Source organism: Cinclus cinclus, chromosome 1 (assembly GCF_963662255.1).
Source record: "Cinclus cinclus chromosome 1, bCinCin1.1, whole genome shotgun sequence".
NCBI lineage: Eukaryota > Metazoa > Chordata > Aves > Passeriformes > Cinclidae > Cinclus > Cinclus cinclus.
Genome location: NC_085046.1, coordinates 140,903,094 through 140,924,215, shown reverse-complemented (window position 1 = coordinate 140,924,215; position 21,122 = coordinate 140,903,094). Strand labels below are relative to the sequence as shown.

Sequence of the window (21,122 nt, the reverse complement as noted above, 5' to 3'; positions counted from 1 at the left end):
AAGTTGTTCAGCCCAGAAAAGAGAAGCCTCCAGGTAGAACTTATTGAGGTCTTTCAGTACTTGATGGTGTTCTATAAGAAGGATGGGGACAAACTTTTCATCAGGACCTGTTGCAATAGGACAAGGGACAATGGTTTTAAACTGAAAAAGTGTTGATTTATACTAGCAATAAGTTTCTACAATGAGGGTGTTGAAACACTGGAACAGGTTGCCCACAGAGATAGAGGGTAGACACCCAACCATTTCAGGTTGCCCAGAGCTCTGGGCAACCTCATCTAGCTGAAAACGTCCTTGCTCTTTGCAGCGGCATAGAGGAGATGAGATACAACCATCCCTTCCAAAACAAATTATTCTGTGATCAGGAATATTTTTCCTATTTATGTTACTTATATTAACAGTGGATGTCAGTTACCATTTAAAATACCCTTTCAGCTTTTATTGCCAGTACCTCGGATAATTTTGTCACAGCAAACTATGTCATGCCTCTGTTCACTCTGCACAGCACAGGAGCTTGTGCAGCTCTTTGGAGCTTCACAGGGAACAGTTTAAGAACTGCTGCCACTATTTTCCATGTAGTACTGTCATGCTGAGCAAGCCAGAATTTCAGGATGAATAATTTATCAACTGCCCACGTTTATTCTGAATTGAACGGATTTCACTTTTGTCCAGAATACATAAGCTGGTTTCAGAGCAGAATGTACAAGGACTATGACCCAACCGTAAATTAATGACCTACTACCACAAAATAACCCATGAGCATCAACAGTATTACAGCAAACAGCAACATACATTTTAGGGGACATGAGCAGCCTTTGAAGTGGCAAAGGCATAGTTTACACATGGAAAGCCAGTGCAGGCAGCATGCTCCACACACCTTTCTCATCCACCCCTTCTGCAGTGCACAGCTGAATACTGTGTCCAGTCTCAAGCCCCTCACTGCAAGGACACTGAGGTGCTGGACCAGGCCCAGAGAAGGACAATGGAGCTGGGGAAGGGTCTGGAGCACAAATCTTCTCAGAAGCTGCTGAGGGAGCAAGGGTTGTTTAGACAAGGGGGCTCAGGAAGGACCTTATCACTCTCTACAACTGCCTGAAAGGAGGCTGTAGCCTGGTCAGGGCCCACCTCCTCTCCCAAGCAATCAGCAACAGGACAAGAGGAAATGGTTCCAGGCTGTGCCAGGTGGAGTTCACATTGTACATCAGAGAGTTTCTTCACTGAAAGGGTGGTTAGACATTGGAATGGGCTCCTCAGGCAAGTGTGGACTCTCCACCCCTGAACTGTTCAAGAAACAGCTGGGTATGGCATTTAGTGCTGTGGTTTAGTGGACATGGTGGTGTTCAGTCAAAGCTTGGACTTGAATATCATTGGAAAAGACCACCAAGATAATATCTCCTATTTCCACTATAAGCAAACCTCCACACTCCTGCACCATACCATATGAACATCTAAAAACTCACTACTATGTAGCTACTTCTCTTTCTCCCTTCACTCTCCCCAGCAGCTGCAGCAGCCCTGGAACAGAGGGATAACCACATCACACAACTAATATCTCCTTGTTCCCACAACACTTACCTATTGGCACATAATTGCCATTAAATGTTGCAGTGTAGAAAACCTTTGAATTAACCTCTTCAAAGTTAGAAAATAAGACAACTGAAAAGTTGCATCAAATATGCCTGCATTCTGCTCCCCTCAGATTCTTAATCAAATGCCTGTGACAAAACCTTCTTCACATTTGTGTGATACAGGTGTAGAGAATGAAAACCAGGATTCTTACAGACCATCCACTGCATGCTGTGGCTCTGCACTAGGTGCTGTTGGATTCCATTTTTGCAGCACTTAGTCACTGCCAGCTTTACTCTTCTTAGTCTCAGCTGACTCAAGAACTGCTTTTTTCATTACTCCCCCTGCACCACCCAACATCCCTCTGCATCCATGAGAAAATAACTGCAGTCAAGGACTACAGAACACAGCTAGAAATTCTGCCCTGCAATTCTACTCTGGGGCAGAGCCAGTGGGACACCACCAGCTGGAGTAGGCACCCAGCCAACACTACTGAAGACCAGCTCATCAGTAATCTCAGCCAGAAGCCCAGTCCTGTGTTGCCCTGTGTCCCAATGATCCCACTCTGATATTTCAAAGCAAGTCCTTCCTCTTGTCCTGAGGACAAGGCATGTAGCCATTTCATGGTCATATTTTCAGGCTGACCCTTCTTACAGACACACACACACACACACAGACACAACATTTGTATCTCCCCCAGCGACTTCCAATAAGTGACTGCTACCCCGATCATCAAGACACTTAACCAGGCATTGAATTCAGGACAAGAAAGGAAAAAAACTCCTTAGATATATATGTAAATTTAAACAGATAAATCAGAATTTAACAAAACTCTTTAACCAGAGACACACAACAAAAATAATCTACAGATATAATACCTTTTTATTTATGTAAGCTGAGGTGTGTATTTGGCTCAGGACTTTTAATCCATGACTTTAAAGAGACTGACTGCAAATAATATAAAAAAATAAAAAATGTAAAATTAACCAATATTTTCAAAATTACCACAAATTTTGGAAACACTTGTATAAATTCTGCAAACTTTGTGTACCCTTAAAGGGGCATAATTTATTTACCATATATAATGATATTTGAAAATATTAGTACTTTACCCTAAAGTTTCAACACAGACATATTCATGATGAGTGTAATTTTGAGAGGGTATCAAAAGTGATCATGGTTAGAAAAATATACATACTTTTGCTTCTGGAAAAAAAAAGGTAATTTGAAATATCCATCAAATAAAATACGAAATAAAGTCTCTCCACAGATCTTTTTTCACAGTCCAAGATAAAATGTATGTTTATACACAGCTTATGCAATCTGTCATTTTCAAGGTAGAGTCACAGTTTCACCTGTACAGAAGAACAAAACCTGTTACTACTCTCCAGACAGTTGCCTGCACCCACGTGTGATTGTTTAGGCAAGCCAGAAGAGCAGAGGTATACAGTGATACCCAAACCAATCATAAGAAAGGTAGAGAAAATGGAGATGCACAAGAGCAAAGGAAATCACACTGATAACAGGAACATTGAGAGGACCAATAGGAATAGACATGAACTCTTCAGTAGCATGCAGTAATTCCTACAGGAAAAATAATCCCACCACACTCCAAGTATTAAAAGGACACTTTCATGGTGCTTTTCATTAATTTTCAGAAGTAATATTAAATATTACTTTACTGTCTACTGGAAATAGCCTGGACTTAATTTGTTTCAGTGGATACAGTTTGTTGCTGTGCTTCAGTTTATGGCAGTGTTAAACTTCAGTAGCACACACACCAAGCAAAACAACCCCAAACTTTCAAGGTTTTAAAAGGAAATGAGAGAGAAATACATTTTCAAAAGCATGTGCTTTCACTACCTGAGTGCATTGCAGTAGCCAACAAAGCAAAGATTTGGTTATTACTTGTTAAAATTAATTCTGGTGTAAAGAAGGAATTCAGAAGAGCAACATACCACTTGCAACAGTAACTGAAATTAAAGATATAGTGACACATCCTTTACAGTGTCCTTTTAAGTGTCAACAGACCAGTATCTTAGCTGCAACTGAAAGTGAACAGATGCAAATCCTAATGAAACAACCAGATCAAGAATGTTACAATATTTCACAGTAATAAAGTCTATGGAGCTACTGAACAGAAAAAAGCATGAAGGATAATAGCAGCATATGGTTTACAGTTTTCACTTCTCAGTTTATTAATATTAGTGGTGCACTCAGCAATGCATAAAGCAAGAAAAGAAATTCTGTCAAAACTGTCAATTATCTACCACGTCAACACTTAATTATGGTCCTTGTAAACAGCTACCTCCTTTTTGAACTTAAATTGCAAAGAAAAATATATTTACATATCATATATATGTATATAACCACAAAATCAAAATTAAGTTAAAATTGTATCTAGGAAATTGCATTTTGAGGAGAACAAAGTACAATATTAAATAGTACATGTCCAAAGATTCTGAAGGCATTGTGATTTTCATGCTTTCTTCCTCCAGTCATTTCCCCCTAGATTTTAATAGACCAAATACTTCATTTCAGAGTAAATAAGTGGAAATATTATAGAGCAGCTCCGGTAAAGAATAGCTCCACTACTGAAAATTGCTCGAGGCGTGGTGATCCAGGACTCTGACTTAAAGCAAAAATAAACAGCATACAAGGCCACAGCAAAGAAGTGGCCAATCAGTACCATTGGTTTAGGAGATAACCTGCATTAAAAAGAAACAGATAAAACTAGTAAATAAACAGAATCAGAAAACACTGAAAATTTTCTATTTTACAAATACAGATCTCCACTCAAGATCACACACCCCTTCTGATTTAGGCAGATCTGGTTCTGCCAATTCAACTGAAAAATACAAACTTGGTTCTCTTGGGCTGCTCCACACTCTGCATTCCCTTCTACAGCACAGCCAACATACATTGCTGTTTTCTCTTCATTTCTAGTACTTTTTGTCTTCCTTATCTTCCCCCAGAGGAATATATTAAACAGGCTTTCCAGTTTTAGTTCTCAGTCCAAAAGGAGATAGATAAATAAATATAAAAGCACACATTCTCCTATGTTTAGAGTAGTGGGATTTACTGTGCATTAAGTTTCTGAGGGGTCATTCAAACACCTTCATAGCTAGAGACTTTCCTGTTCCTTACAGCTTTTTATGCAAGGCCTCACCCAATACTACTCTGAGCTTGTCAAGTAAGAAACATCTCCACCAGCTGCTCTGCTGTTCTGGACCCCTCTACCTTATTCAAATTCCTGTGCCACCTATACTAGGAGCCACCAACTTTTAATGGCCTTTCTTATGCAGGCCAAAAAAAAGAAAAAAAAAAGAAAAAAACCCACACCAAACAAACAAACAATAAAATAAATAAATAAAAAACCAAAACCACACCATTTCTAACAAAGCTCCATGCTTTAGTATAATCTTAAAATCTAGGCTCATGTGGGCCATCCTCCCTGTGTTGAGCTGCCTGGTGGGGAGCAAAGCAGATTTCTCAGGCACTCACAATAACCACTGCCAGCACACTGAACTTACACTGAGAGCAATCCAACTGGACCTGAAACACATTCTCCTCCAAGTCTGAAGTAATGGAAACAGGCTTTCTTTAGCTGATGCAAGGAATCTACAAAATTCATTAAAATGAACAGAACAAATATAATCAACACATACTGAAACATTTTTCTGCATGCACAATACTGATATTAAATCCAGGACTTCGGTGGCTGTTGTTCTGTTCAATTCAGCTGACATTTAAACTGCTTTTATTTATACAAAGGACAGTCTTACAGAATATCCACATATTTTTTAATTAACTGACTATTGTTTTCTTTGTTTTGGAGGGGTTTTTTTCCTTTGTTATTAAGGTCTAACTCCAGACTTGCCTTCACATTGCTACAATTCTGTCTCAAAAACTAGGCAGAGATCATAAGAAAACTTACTAAAATTCTTTGATAATATTTTTAGTATATAACTATATACATACATATATACACACACACACACACAGAAACATGGACATCCCCTTCCCAGTCATATTTATTTACCAAATTGTACTTAATCAGAGGTTATCTTTAAGACATACTTACCATCTGTGGCAGCAAAGAGTTCATAAAGTGCCTGGGCAAGAACATTCACTACAAAAGAATGAGATTTTTTTCTTGACCAGTAAAATGTTCTTTTTGCCTGAAAATAAACAAAAACAAAAACAAAAAAACAACCAAAAAGAATTTACTTTTGTCAGTAAACACAAAGGAACATCCAAAAGATTCCCAGAGAGGTGAGGTGGCAAGAGTCATGCCCATGGACATGTAGAAGGGATTTAGTGATATGCTAGATTGAGTCCAAGCTAGGTCATTAAGGAATTTCAAAAACTTGTTGAACCAGTTATCCAGGCTCCCCTTAACTTTTTCCCCCTATGTTTAAGGTATTTCATCTCATCCTACAGGAGGTGTCTGGGATACAGCTGATACTTGAAGGATAATGCTCAGCTAGTTCCTTCAATTGACTGGTAACAAATAGGAAATGACTGGAAGTCTGAGGTGACTAGCTGCCAATTAAGTACCTGCATGTGGTCAGCAAAGTCCTGAACTGTCCTGACATGAAGGGTGCCTCTAAGTGCTTCTCAGTTTTCAAATACACTTTTTGAATCATCTATTTGTAGTCTATAATTATACTACCTGTAATCTAGCCAAGACAATATGCCTAACCCCATTAAAAGCAGTAAACAAATTAATAAGGAATCTTATTATCCACTTACCAGAATTTTGGGACTAAGTAGCACTAAAAAAAACCTTGCATGAACACTGATGGAACAGATCCTGGGAAAGAAAGATCTCTTCTAACTGACTACTCAGATTACTGCAGCAGGCAAGAGGCCAGTGGAGGCTGAGATGTCTCTTGGAAGACTGGGTACACAAGCTCATTATTGCCCAAGTTCCACTCACACCAGTGCAATGGTTCAAACCCGCCACGTTTAGGATCAATATGGTTAAAAATACCGTACTAAAATGGGAATATCAGGTTATCCTAGCAAAGTATCCTGACTAGAAACATCACACCAGTCTCCTTAATTAAAACATAGCACGTCAGTGTGCAGTTTTGAAACTGCCTCTTGCAACACAGCACAGCAGTTACAGACCACAGCTCCACTGGTGAATGCCTGATATCTGATTATTCTAGCCAAAACTTTGAAAACTGCTATGCCTAACCAATAAATTACTTGTCCCTGAGTTGCATAAAACTTAAAAGTGTGCCACTAAATTGCAGGAGAAGCTGTCTAAAATAAGTCCAAAATAAAGAATCACCTTAAGAACATCAGAATCTTCATAAAGGTCTGGGATATCCCGTAGCAAACTTCTCCATATTTTAACGTCATTCAAAATAACACTCATTCCTCCACCAGTTAGAGGGTGTCTTATATTATAAGCATCTCCTAAAAGAAGAACACCTAGGTAGAAGAGAAAAAACAATAGGATGCTGCACAACCATTATGGAACCTTAAAATTCAAATCCTCTATAAAAAACATCAAACTTACTAAGAATTCATTGCCATCAGAAAATAAGATGTATAACAACTAGAAATTAAAGAAAAAACCCCAAAAAGTATGTATTTAAATTAAAAGGCTTAAAACAGCTTTAAGATAATGAAGGTGAAAACTATTTTTCCCTATAGTGTCAAATAACAGACTTCTAAAATTAATTTCTTATGATTTTTTCTTATAAAGGCCACACTTGTATAAACTTGAGCAACTGAGTAAATTAAACTTACGGATAAAGCAGGCATTGATTTAACATCTGGTGTCAATGTAAACATTCCAGTTAAATTTTGCCCAAGGTACACATTTTCAAAGTATTATTTTTTTATAGAAGATTTATGAGACAAATGTACTGAACAACAAATATACATCTAAGACAAAAAAGTCCTATGCCCCACAAGATGCTAATAATGCCTTTTTTCTTCTTTTTATTTCATAATACCCACCTTTCTTGTTTACAGCTGAAGGAGGCAAGAAGCTGGCTGGCATAGTCCTTAAACGATCATTCTGAACTGCTATTAAGAATGGCTCTTTTAAGTGATCTGCAACAACAAAATATTTTAGTTACAGCAGTTAGACAAAGACACAAATAATTTGTACACAATCCATTTTAACATCTTTTTAGAGATATCTCAGAGTCATAGAATGGTATGGGTTGGAATGGGACTTTGAAGATCATGTAGTGCCAACCTCCCTGCCATGGGCAGACACATTTCCCCTAGCCCAGACTGCCTCAGAGCCCCATCCAACCTGGCCTTGAACATCTCCAGGGATGTGGCAGCCACAGCTTCCCTGAGCAGCCTGTTTTAGTGCCCCACCACCCTCAAAGTAAATAATTTGTTCCTAATCTCTAATCTAAACCTACTCTCTGAACCCATTCCCCCTTGTCCTGTCTCTGATGCCCTTGTCAATAGCCCTGCCCCATCTCTCTTGTAGACTCCCTTCAGGTACTGGAAGGCCACAATTAGCTCCCCCCAAAGTCTTCTCTTTTCCAGACTGAACAAAGCCAGCTCTCTCAACCTCTCCTCATAGCAGGTGCCCTCCATCCCTCAATCAACTTGGTGGCCTCCTCTGGACTCATTCCAATAAGTCAATGTCCTTCCTGTGTTGGGGACCCCAGAACTTTATATAATCCTTCTCAATCACTGACCCCACAGATGTGAGCTAAACAAACTTGTGTTTGTTGTTGTGTGGTGTGGAACCAAAGAAGGGTGAATGGTTTCTGAAACAGTGACCGCAGACATGGAAAAAGCCACACAGTTCTATCAATTCAATGAAATGTGTCTCTCTTTTTTTTTTTGACATATTTAAATGTGACAGTTCTCTAGAAGTCTTTCCAGACTTACCAGGTAGTTGTGGATGAATGGTCTCAATCATGTACTCTTTCAAATTTTTTGGCATTTCCCCTCGAATATCAACAAGGACCCGAGTTTCAGTTGAAGAAATCTTATAGATTAGCACTGGACTTGTTTTAGCTAAAACAAGTTCAGCATAATTAGCTTTAAACTGTGATGCATCCTTAAAAATAAGGGGAAGAAAGATTGAGACTTATTAATGAAATTATTATAGTTATTAAATTATTAATTTAATAGTATTTTAATTATATTAATTTACTATTATTATTATTAAACATCAGACATACAAAATAATTTTCTAAAACATTTTTAAAGAAAATCCCATGTCATATTAAGTCTGTGTTCTGTGTTATTATTCTCTTAAATAAAGAAGTGTTTTCACAAAGAAAGTTCTGAATTTCAGTGTAGCAACAATTATTTTGCCAATACATTTTAGTATTTTCTAGAATAATTAACTTATCCGTTTCACTTGAATACCTCACCAATATTTAATATATGCCACTGAAAACCTGTAACATACTCAATGTAGTAGTTTTCAGTAAGATCATTTCTTCTTTACATAAAGGAAGTGCTGGGAGGGAAAAAAATCCACTAGTCTAAATATAATTACTTGGAGACACCAACTGAAGAAGAATCATAGGGCCTTATCTAATGAGATCTTAAAGGAGATTCCAAAAGTAGACAAACTTGGACAGTGATAACTGGATTAGAAACCCAAAAAGTACTGAAGTTCCTACCAGTCAGTGTTCCCAGTCTAGTGAAAATTCTGTTAGCTTCGGTTCATTCTCCCTTAATTATTTTTGCTGCTAATGCATAAGTTAATGCAGCAGACACAGACTGAAAGATCCAGACAGGATTTCTACCTGGATTCTCCAACCACCCAGCTACCAACCAGATTCCCAGTCCAAAACCAGGATAACCAGGATACTACTTTCTCTCTTTAAGTTTATAGGTCCTGAAGGCAAATATGTACCTGGTTACAAGGTACCCCCACCATCAGGCAGGGAGCACAGTTTGGGCTAATATAAAGTAGTGCTATCTGTGCTGAAGGATGCTGAAATGTTTTTTTTTTTAGTGAGTCCAGAGCTCAGTTTAAAGCAGCTTTGCTGAATCACTCCCCATTTTCTTAAATACACCCTCATTCAAGCGTATGCTTAAGGTTAACTCTGTACTGTTAAAATCAGAAATAGAACTTATAACAACAATATCCACATTAAAAAAAAAACAAAACAAAACAACAAACAAAGCCAAAGCAGGCTCAGAGATACATAATAGTTTTTAAGAGGTGAAAATCTGATCTATAACTGTACCTAATATTTTAAGTCTGACACAGTAAGAAGTTCAACTATCTTAGAGCTGGGTCCAAATATGCATCAACACTTTAAGAGTTAAAAACATAGAACAAAATTTCCAAGCACTCCAAAGGGACACAGAAACTGACAGAACAGCTGGATAAATACCTAAAAGCACAGTTCTAATTGAATCTGTTTGAAAAGGAAATTAACAACAACATACTTAGTGAAATTCAGACCCATATTATGAAGCAGCAGCATAATGGTTCATATAGTATTATACATAAAAGTTACCTTCAAAATGCAACCAACAAAATGAGATGAAACAGTAACTTTGTTGGATATCAAGTTTTTCCTGAATTTGGAGAAAAGTCCATCAGCTACAACTGTAAGTGGAGCATGGAGTTCCTGCAAAATAAATTAAAGATATGACACTGTCAATTTTGCTTCAGAACAATGAGAAGCAATTCTCAAGACTTCCTTGGCAATTGCAAATTAGATGCTTAAAAAAAAATAAACATCTAAGAGGATCACAGGCCTTATTAACATTAAAAAATACTGTGGGGTTTGCCTTCCTTGTTTTCATACTTATCTATTTGCCACACAAGCTGATCTAACAACATACTCCAGCTTTTTTAGACCTGCATTCAGAAAACACAGCTAAAGGACCTGTGTAGAAACTTGGACTAAAAAAATGCAATAAAGTGTACTTGTTCCCTTCAGGCTAAAATGCTCTTCAGAAGAAAAAACAAAACAAAGAAGAATTTCAAATTAAAGAACTATGCATAAGCAACTAAAGAAAACCAAACCGGAGTAGAAAAAACTGAAAAGCTCTAAGCACATAGGCTCTTCCTTAAAAGACCAAGCAGGAAACTCAGAGTAGTTCCAGGTCTACTTAAGATCTATAACAAATAGTATATATATATATATATATATATATATATGGACAAAATACAAATCTGAGTAAACTGATCAGGTTCAGCCTGAAGGTCTGTGAAAATTCCTAATGTTTAACACATACATTGTTCTCAAATATAAGTAAATAATTCCAATTACTAAAATGTGTTTTATGCCTTTTATGGTCATATAACAACATTACTATACTAGGAAGCATTTAAAGGTAGGTGTTTCCTTCTACAACTTTCTCAGTGCCAATGTGTTCAGTGATTGAGCTTCAAATGACAACAGACTTACAATAAGCATTAGTCCTTAGCCTTCAAAGATTTCATATGCTTGGCATAAGCAGTAAAAAGTATTTCTCCTTTTAAGCTTTCAGTTTCTAAGTAAGGTAAAAAACGGACACTGTGTTTCATTAGTACTCCCAGGAAAACTTTTACTGTTGTATGGGTGAGTCACTCTGTGAGTGAGTTCCTCTATGAGCAGTTGCCACCAATATTGGAGTGAATTTATAAAATCATAAAATATTCTGAGCTGGGGAGGACTCACAAGGATCATCAAGTCTGACTTCACTTGGTCACACAAACCTTAACATCTTTTGCTGCGTGAAGGGAAATTGGACAGAATCAGAGAGCAGACGTGAGTAAAGTAAAACATATTTTATGGTGTCCATGCTTATAGAACTGAGCTCCTGAGTAGAGTTAACAAAACCTCTTTCCTATGGATTCCTACCTTGGATGATTGCAAGCTCTAATTATTCCTGCAACTAGACCAAAGTCACCTGCCCATGTCAGCTTCCTGCTCTCTAATGAATAGAACATTCTTGTTACAATTTTTCCACAGTCAACACAATAAACCTCTATTCAGCTGCCCCTTTTTGAAAAATTAGATAAGCTGGCCTTTAGCATACTGGCTAATTTGAACCTCATTTAAGAGAATAAAAATCTCAGAGGTAATGTGGTGGAGAATGTAGAATGGAAAGAACAGAAAAACACAAACACAACACAGACCAGCCTCCTTTCTTTATAAAATCAGGCTAAGGAATTTCTCTTTGTAAAAGCAGACTTGAATTTGGGGTTTTTATTCAGCTAAGAGCTTCCTAGCTGTAAAAACTCACAGGTAGGGAAACATAGTAAATAGAAATGTTTAGTGGAAATTTATTATATACTAGATTTTTAAAATCAAAGGAGATCTAAGCCAGCAAATAAAACGGCTCTCCAGCCACAGAACTTCAGCATTCAGAGCAAAATATCAATTTGTTTCTCCCCAGTATACAGAAAGGAAACTTCAGGCCTTTAGAACAACATCCAGACTTTCAGGAAAGATACAGGCTAGAACACTGATCACCTACTGCTGGTCAAATAAGTCACACTTAAAATTACAGAAACAACATCTGTAACTGTGTGAAACTTAAAAACAGAACTCAAAAAAATGTGCACATTCGCCTTCTAACCGTCAAAAAAACACCCTTCTGTGTTGCTAGATGATAAAGCCAATTGAATTTGGTAAATAAACTTCAACAAACACCCTTCCGCATGCAAAAAATCCTCCTCCTCCTCTCCAAACTCCCTGTGCTTCCCAACTCACGATTCAGTGGCTTGTTCTCCTAGAGTGGATTTCCTAATGGTTTCATTCATATTACATGACAGGTAAGAGAGACCAAGGCACACGACTTAGAACTCACTCACAGCTGCCTCAAGAGGGGTCAAAAGGACGTTGTTACTTCTCTGCTCTCTTGCAGCACTTAGCTGTCAAGTGGGCTAAAATGGCACTTGCCTGAGGACAGTCTAAAACCAGCTTGCTCCCCCACAGCTTTGGCAAGTACTTTTAAGACTCTCCTATATGGTTCTGTGCCACCAGACCCATTTCCAAATGACTTAGAGATGGAAAGATGTCATTAATAATCCTCAGAGCAGGATCTTCCAGTTACTCAGGAACTTTCTCCATCTAGTATGGAGGTGAGCAGGGCATAGGCAGGAGATTCCCATTTTTCACATCAGAGTACATCTACATAACTTCAGGCAGCAAAGGAACTTCAGAGTCCACAAAGAAGACTACAAATTCGGTTTTCCTGGAGAATAGGCAGCATATCCAGAACTTCAGTAGAGGAGTTCTACCCAGACTGGTCTTTCCTAAACTTTTTAAGTTCACATAGTTTCATAGCATTTAGCCAGCAGTTTAGCATTAAAATATGCCAAAATTCTCTTTCTGTCATCCAAGAAATGACAAGACAGAGCTTTCACTATGAATACGTAACTTTTTCATTTTCAGTCCCTCATTAGATGGTGGAAGTGTATGTGGAAATGCAGACAACTGCACACAGCCAAAGCACAAATCTTAATATACTGGTTTTTAACCAGGGACTCTCAAAAGATTTTAAACTCCAGACATATGAATAATGAAACAAATAATGAACTGAATTCTCCAGAGAAACTGAAAGCAGAAGCTTCACAAGTTATAATAAGAATTCCCATATTCCCAGACTGTATGCACTAGAAAATATTTATTTCATTAATAAAATAACTCCCTTTATTAAATCTTTTGCTTTCTTGATAACTACACTATATCTGTACCAGTGCTCAAAAACACAAGTTTTAAAAAAGTTACATATATAAAGCTACCCTCAGTTTTCTCAACAGTTTAACAAAGATTGTAAAAGTAAACTCTTACCTTAGTGTCTCCAGTTTCTTTGTCCTTGTACTGAACACCCACAACACAGTCATCTTCCTCGAGTAACTGTAACACAGTCCCTTCAATGAATTTTGCACTGAAATGGAACAGAAGGGTTTAAACAGAAGAGGATTAATGATGTCAGCATTTCAAGGCACTAGACACAGAAAGAAAGCCAAGTTTTCAACAATGTTGTCATTACCAACACGGTTTAAATTTTGTGAAAAAAGTTCTTGAACACTTTCTGTAGCCACATTAAGTGTCAGAAAGCGTTGGTTACAAATTTCACTTTGACCAAACCTTTGGTGTGATACCCGAATATTCTAAAAACTGTAGTGTTTATCATAAACACCCTGCCATTTAGTAGAGTCCCCAACAGTGCCCCTGTGAGAGCTGCTGAGAGGAGTTTCACACCTAATAATGGTCAGAATCAGGGGCCTGACTGAGTCATTCCTAGCTAAAAGCTAGGTATTGCTGACAGTGCAGGTGAGACCAAACTCAGAGAATTAACATTAAGGAACAGGATCAGCAGCACTTAAACCCTTAACATGAACACTAGATAAGAGTCAGGCACATAATTCTCAGAGCAGTGCAAACTAACCTAACCTGTTTAGGACACAGATATCTAGCTTGTCACCTCAGGAATTCAGGACAGAGTTTCTTTCTATTTATGCTTTTAAAGTACTGCTAACACTTATGTTTGAGTAGAGCATCCCTTGCTTCTATCTCCCAACCAGAGTTACTTTGAGTTCAGAAATCAAATCTCTGTAAACTTGTATCCAGACAGAATTCCACAGCTTTAAGAACTGAGCTAAGGGTGCATGTGAGAATAAAACAGCTTGCTATTTTAGGCTCTGAGAAGAAATACAAACAGTTCACTTTATGATGCGTATGTAACTTATGAACTTGTTTACAGAGAGCAGAAGAGCTGCTACTTTCACTCTTGTTCATCACAGCCCTCTGTGTTGGGAAATGGTTAAGGAATCTCATGGAAATGATGGGAACAATGCTTCTGAATCTCTGGATGCCAACTGTGCTGTCCATAACATGACTCACTTGGGCTCTGCCATAGCTGCCCTTCGGAGACCCATGATAAACTGGCCATGATGAAAAGATCTTCCACTGGCCACACATCCATCTTCAGATGTTGGATAAGGAATCTCAACCTCCAACTTGCTCTCTAGGTCATGAATTATGTAACCATTTACTATTTGTGAATCAATACCTTCTACCGTATCTGCAAGACATAAACCAACAGATGGGTTAAAACAAGTCTTTAAGAAAGTCTGATTATTTATTAAAGGCATTTCTTTACATAGGGTCCAGTCTTCTTAAGCAAAATACACATTTCGAAAGAAGATTTTTCAAAATAGCAAACTGGAAATACACAAGCAATTTTATTTCAAATGTTAAGTGCAGACAATGTTTTCCTTAATTTTTCATGCAGGCATGCTTTTACGAAATTAATTTTTGAGAGTAGTAACTCTTGTGTTACAGATCTGTTTACACTGTGAAATGTACCCACCTTCAAGACCCAAGTCTCGAAGAGCATTAAATCCTCCAGGTTGCAACAATTCTCCAACTATCCTGTCGGGTTCTTTCAGATCCCTCTCTATCACAGTCACCTTCCTTCCATCTCTTGAAAGCACTGTGGCCAAGGAAGAACCAAGGACACCTGATCCCACAATGATAATTTCTGGATCATATTGGAGTGACAGTGTTGTATTTGGAGCAGTCTCTGTCAGATATACATCCGAGAAGTTCACTTCTCTTTTACCCTTTAGAAAACAAAGCCAACAAAGTTACAAGTGCCAATGGATCTGCACCATAACCTTGTCAAGAGGGCTGACTTTGGAGTAGCTCTACTCTGAGCCAGGGTACTGAGGATGCACCAGCACTTGGAAGGCATCTTGTAGTTTAGTTTTGTCCAAAATTGGATCTGTCATACTCTACAAGGCAATAAAAGTGCAACAAAAGCACAAGCAGAGAAAAGAAAAACCAACACTGGCGCAAACAAAATCAAGACCCTGGCTAAAACCTGCCCTGCTGATCAAAGACAAACCACAAACAAAACTGTTAGAGAGACTGAAAGCTGCTAGAAAAGGCAGTAAGAAAAGGCTGTCCCATATTCTTTTCCTATAAAGACTGACACCTTCATGCCAGTGAACCACCCCAGCATGGAGGCCTTAGCACTTTACAATGAAAAAGATATTAGATTTACTGGAAAATGTATTTCTCTGGAAAACATACTCCTTTTTAATTATACTCTAAGTGAACCTACCTAACTAACAAAACAGCAACTTTTGGCAATATTCAGAATGGAAGAATATCAGCAGAAACAGCTGCCTGGGAAATGCTTTTTAAGCATTCATTTCCACGGTCTGGAAATGAAAATTTATCTGACACCTAGAAGTATAAGCAAAATCACAATTCATCTACATTTAAAGCCGTTAAGACTTGACATATATTGGATTGGACATCAGTTAATGCAGAAACTGGTATCTTAAACCAGCTGTTAGAGAACCTTCCCAACAGTACCTAATCACACACACTTCACAGTGAAAAATAATTTTAAGGGCAACTCCAGTGCAAAGCTGCAAATCATTTCTCCAGCTGGTAGATTAGAGTTCAATTCAGCCTTTCACAAATGCCTCAGCACTGCAGCGCTGATATTGGTAAAAATACCATTGCATCAGTGAAACACACTGACACCAAAATTTCTAGTGGCCTAGTGTCATGTTTATATCTACAATACAGCAAGAGAAAACTAAGTATCTGAACTCAGGTAACACAAGAAATTGGTAAAGACAGGCTTTAAGAGAAAAACACAATAAAAATTAAAACTTTTGACTGGGAGCCAAAACCAGTTTCATGGTCTCCTGTGTGAATGGTCAGTGCTCATGTGAAAATGCCCAGAAGTACACAGGAAAGTAGTCAATTAGTGCTGACCACAGATGTACTGGATATCTATGTCCAGTTCATAGTCTTAGATGACAGGACTCCAGCTAAGCCCCAGGCACCACCTACAGCTCTCCATTTGTCTCACAGCTACGCTCAGGCAGGGCACAAGAGAACAGGCTGACTGTCTGAGCAGGTCCTGTACCAATTGTACAAGCAATAGGTTAGCAATCATTTCCCAGTAACTCTACCTGCAGTTGTATATACAAATGTGTTTTATCCATAAACATTAATAAGCTCATCAGAGAGTTACAGAATGGCAGAGGTAGGAAAGGGTTTCTGGACACCATGGGGTCCAAAGCCCCTGTTCAAGCAGGGTCAGAGAAGGTTGGCCTGGGCCCTGTTTCGGATACCTCCTAGGATGGAGACACTTCCACCTCTCTGGGAAATGCTGCAGTGCTCAGTCACCCTGACAGTAAACAGTGCTTCCTGATGCTCAGAGAAAACATCCTCTGTTTCATTCTGTGCTCATCACCTCTCATCCTGTCACCAGGCATTGATGGAAAAAGCCTTGGCACAGCCTTCTTTGCACCCTCCCTTCAGGTATTTACATACAGCCTTCTCCTGGCTGGACAGTCACTCAGCCTTTCCTCACAGGAGAGATTCTCCAGGTCTTCATCTCTACAACAGACTGGCAACTGAACATATTTTTCTGCTACTATAATGACCCTTTACTCCAAACCTTTCTTAAAACATAATTGTTTTGATGCTAGAAAACCCCTGGTCTACCACTTAAGTCAGTTTCACTCTTTCTTTTGCCATCCAAAACTACCAAAAAATATGACAAATTAAATATCCAGCACCTAAAGACAAACCCTGCTCACCCCTTTCTTAGCTCTTTTCCCTCACCAGGGCACAGGGTCAGTGGCCAAGGGAAGAGCAGCAGGACCTTGCACCCCATGTGCCGCATCTAAATCCAACTTACCTTTCTGGATTTGGGTTGTTCAGCTTGTTGAGATCCGGGGGTGGGTTTGGCCCAGAAGAAGCCAACGAGAGGCAATGCTGAGAGCACGTCAGAGAGCATCCCCAGGTGTGACTTCTGCTTCTGCTGCTGCCGCTGCCTGGGCCCCCTGAAATGGTACCTGTACGACAGCACCAAGCCGAGCGAGAAAAACACCAGCACGGAGAGCAGCACCTCCTTATTAGCGTAAGTCATGAGGTCTCCACACTTTTTGTACACGTAAATGAAGGAGGCGATACCCAGAAAGGTCCACATCATGAGGGTTACTGATGCCGGTTGTTGCTCCAAAGCTTCACCGCAGATGGATGTTGCCCAAAATACGGTGTCGTGGAAGGGATGAAAAAAATGTACAGAAAAAGGACGATTTCCCCTCTAAGGGAAGATGGGGAGATTTCAACAGAAAAACAAGGAGCCCCAGAAGACGAACAACCCCCACCTCGCCAGGCTGCCACAGGAGCCTGATCAGAGGTTCCAAAAGCGGAAAAAAAAAGAATATATAAAACGTCAAGAATCCCCTCCCGGACACGCGATGCCGGAGGAGCTGGAGCTCGTCCCACCGCCCCCCAGGTCACCCCTCCGCCGTGCCCAGCCCCGCTCAGAGCCGGGACTCTCCTGCGTCGGCGGCGGCGATGCGGTCGGAGCCCTCACGCCCGGGGATGAGGCAGCAGCGCCGCACGGGGCGGGGGGCGGACGGTGCACGCCCAGGGGGGCGCGGCCGATGCTCTGCTCTACCTGCCCGCGCCGGGGCACCCCGCAGCCGCCTCACGGAGAGGAGATGCGGTGCCGCTGCCTCCCTCCTTAACCCGGTCCCGGCGCCCGGCGGCGCCTCACGGCAGGAACGGGGGGTGTGGGAGGGAACGAGAGGCAATAGGCGCGAATGGCGAGGGCGGCCCGCGGGAGGCGCGGCCCCGCCGCCATGCTAATGAGTAACGGCCGCCGCCGCCCCGCGGGCACCGCGCGCCCGTGCCTCAGCGGCGCCGGCCAATCGGCGGCGCTATGCCGAGATGGCGCTATGGCCGCCGACCAATCGGAGCGCCGGGAGGGAGGGGCTTGCGCCCGCCGGGCGATGTGACGCGAAGGGCGGGGCGGGGTTGCCGTGGTGACGGGCGGGGCCGCTGAGGGGCGCGGGTAAACCGAGGGCAGTGGCACCTCCGTGTCACCTGCTCGGGGAACGCGGAAGAAAACACCCGTGGGAGAAACCGGAGAGTCATGGAAGGGTTTGGGATGGACCCGACATTGTAAGGTTGGGCAGAGACAGCTTCCACTAGACCAGGTTGCTCAAAGCTCCATCCAGCTCAGCCATGAGGAATCAGGCATCCACAGCTTCTCTGGGCAGCCTGTCCCTGTGCCTCACTACTCTCACGGTGAAGAATTTCTATCTCATCTAAATTTACTGCCCTTTAGTTTGAAGCCGTTCCTCCTTGTCCTGTCACTCCATGCTCTTGTGAAAGATCATTCTCTGGCTTCGTTGCAGCCCCTTTACGTACAGGGAGGTGCTGTAAGGTCTCCGGAGTCCTCTCTTCTCTGGGCTGAACAACCCCATCACTCTTAGCCTGCCTTCATAGGAAAGGTGCTGCACTTCCTATGATCAGCTCTGTGGCCCTGGTCTGGACTCATTCGAATGGATCCATGTGTGTCTTGTGTTGGGCTCCTCACCTGGGCACTCCAGGTGAGATCCCACCAGAGCAGAGCAGAGGAGCAGAATCTCCTCCTTCATCCTGCTGGCCACACTGCTTTTGATGCAGCCCAGGATTAACCTGTGCTTCCTTTTTTAGCATTGAACTCAAGGTCACTAGCCTGTGGTCCTCCCATTTGTCCAAGAGGGACTTTTCTTGGGCTGTGTACCTGTTGCAATGCAACAATATTGAACATGTCTGTCTATCACAGCATAACAATATTTAAAAGTATGGAACCTGTGGACTTCCGCAGGAACTGGTGAAAGAGTAATCAAAAACAATCACACCCACATGGAATTAAAGAAGGTGAGATCTTTGCAGTGGTAAAATGGAGTAGATTTTGAAGAGGGGAGAAGCATCTGGCAGCTTCTCAGTAAAATGAGTTTTAACCAATTTGACACTTTTGAATAAATCCAGGTGAAATTGGAAGCCATTAAGAGATGGGGCTTTGGTTCATTCATTGGATCAGTTTACGCTAAAAGTAAAGATCCTGTGAGCTAAAGAGATCAAACACAGCTTTTTCTACTTGGTAATGACATGGGTCTCATCCAAAAATGATGGTTATTCCCTCAACAATGAAATGAATTCTTGTGTAGCAGTAGCATCCAAAATCATAGGCATCTACCTGTCAAAACATGTTCACAGCAGGAGCTGTTTTTCCCTACAAGGGTTATTACAGCTGTCAACAAGTTTTAAACCTCTAGAGACTGAACTTCTTAAATACATCTGCACTTGATTTCCTATGTTCATTTTATAAGTATTCCTTGTGCCTGCTAAAAATGCCTTTTCCCTATGGTCCAATCCCCACAGATCGAGTTAAACTGTGTTTAACCCTTTTGGGTATTTCATGCTAGAGACCAAACACAAGAAGAGTCATAGCCTTCAAGTTACTGGAACTAACACAAACCTTCTAAAGTCTAAGAAATGTAAATTGATATACATGAACTAGCAGTTGCTGCAAATTAATACTGGACTAATGCAAGTGCATAGTTAGAACTCTACCAAGGAGCAGAACAAGCTGAAGTGGCTAATAGAAAGAGGTATGGTAGATAAGAAAACAGGCAAAAGCAGAATCCTGTGAACAAAGATAGAGGTATGTGATTTTAAGACTAGAGTAGAATTTCTTCTTCCCCTTTAGTGACAACTACACAATACCCTTCACCCCATAAGGATGCAGCTGCTTGATGCAGCTGTTAGGCTATTTTTGTCACAACAGGTATGTGTAACCCACTACAGAACATGAACTTTTTGTATTGTCCAAGTCACCCTGTAGCCACTGTGCCTGAGCCAGAGCAAAGGGCAGCAAATCCATGGAAGCTATGGGAAAGAGTAAGTGTGGGTGTTTCTCTGGCTGCAGGCTATAATTAAATCTTATTAGCTGATCAGCAAAACTGCATGCTTATTCTCCTTTCACATCAAGCAATTGCCTTCTCTATATGAAATACTCATGTAAAATTTCTTTCAAGATTATGTAATTTGTGAATAATTTTTCTTGATACTTGTGTTTGGAGTGGTTAGTGCTGGGAATTGAAGCAATTACAGAATTCTGACAGATGCATTTGATCGAGGGTCAGATGCTATCAGAACATTTCTGTATTTCCAGCCAAGACATTGAAAATGGGTGGCTCCCTGCTTCTTCTTCATTTGCTCTCACTCTCCTGGCGGTGGTGAAGAGCTTGGCATATTTGCATTTCTTGAAACACAAGTTCACTGTAAGAGCTACATTTTTTTACTTATGTTATTGTAAATAAGCTGGATAGAGGTACTAATTTTATCGTTGTTAAATGCCATGACCGTATTTTCCAACTTTACAATTTATGTGCAGTCTTGAATTTCTTTTTTTTTTTTTTTTTGAATGAGGGACTTCTTGTTTCATTTCCATTACCGTGTCAAAATGACTACTGTGAAACATCCTTTAATTATTTAAATTTAATGCTTTAATGATCACAGTAGCAAATATGAAATGGCTGAAGCAGGAATTTCTAAGGTTTTATGACATCTTTACTACCAGGAAATAAAAGCTCCCAAAAAGAGGTTGAAGTTGAGCAGTCTTTTCTCTTAACCCTTCTCAAGATGCAGCTTCCCTCAGCAAAATGCTGTTTGCAGACTTGGACAACCAGCAATTGGTAGGCAGTGGTGTGATGTTGGAATGACCAGGAATGGCTGAATGCCAGGGTATAAAAAATAAATTACTTGATGAAGCCTGCCTCTTGTGCG

General features: G+C 40.3%; 1 protein-coding gene across 1 annotated transcript; it reads right to left on the bottom strand.

Annotated features, from left to right (window-relative positions):
* Positions 1-2,209: 2,209 nt before the first annotated feature.
* Positions 2,210-17,866, bottom strand: SQLE (squalene epoxidase). The gene is made up of 11 exons (XM_062503953.1): positions 17,194-17,866; positions 14,836-15,088; positions 14,367-14,547; positions 13,311-13,407; positions 10,038-10,151; positions 8,443-8,614; positions 7,543-7,638; positions 6,866-7,008; positions 5,648-5,744; positions 5,097-5,184; positions 2,210-4,271 (listed from the first exon to the last, which is right to left on the bottom strand). Exons 1-11 carry the CDS (start codon positions 17,485-17,487, stop codon positions 4,079-4,081), a joined length of 1,728 nt encoding a protein of 575 aa, XP_062359937.1. The 5' UTR covers positions 17,488-17,866; the 3' UTR covers positions 2,210-4,078.
* Between the last annotated feature and the right edge of the window lie 3,256 nt (positions 17,867-21,122).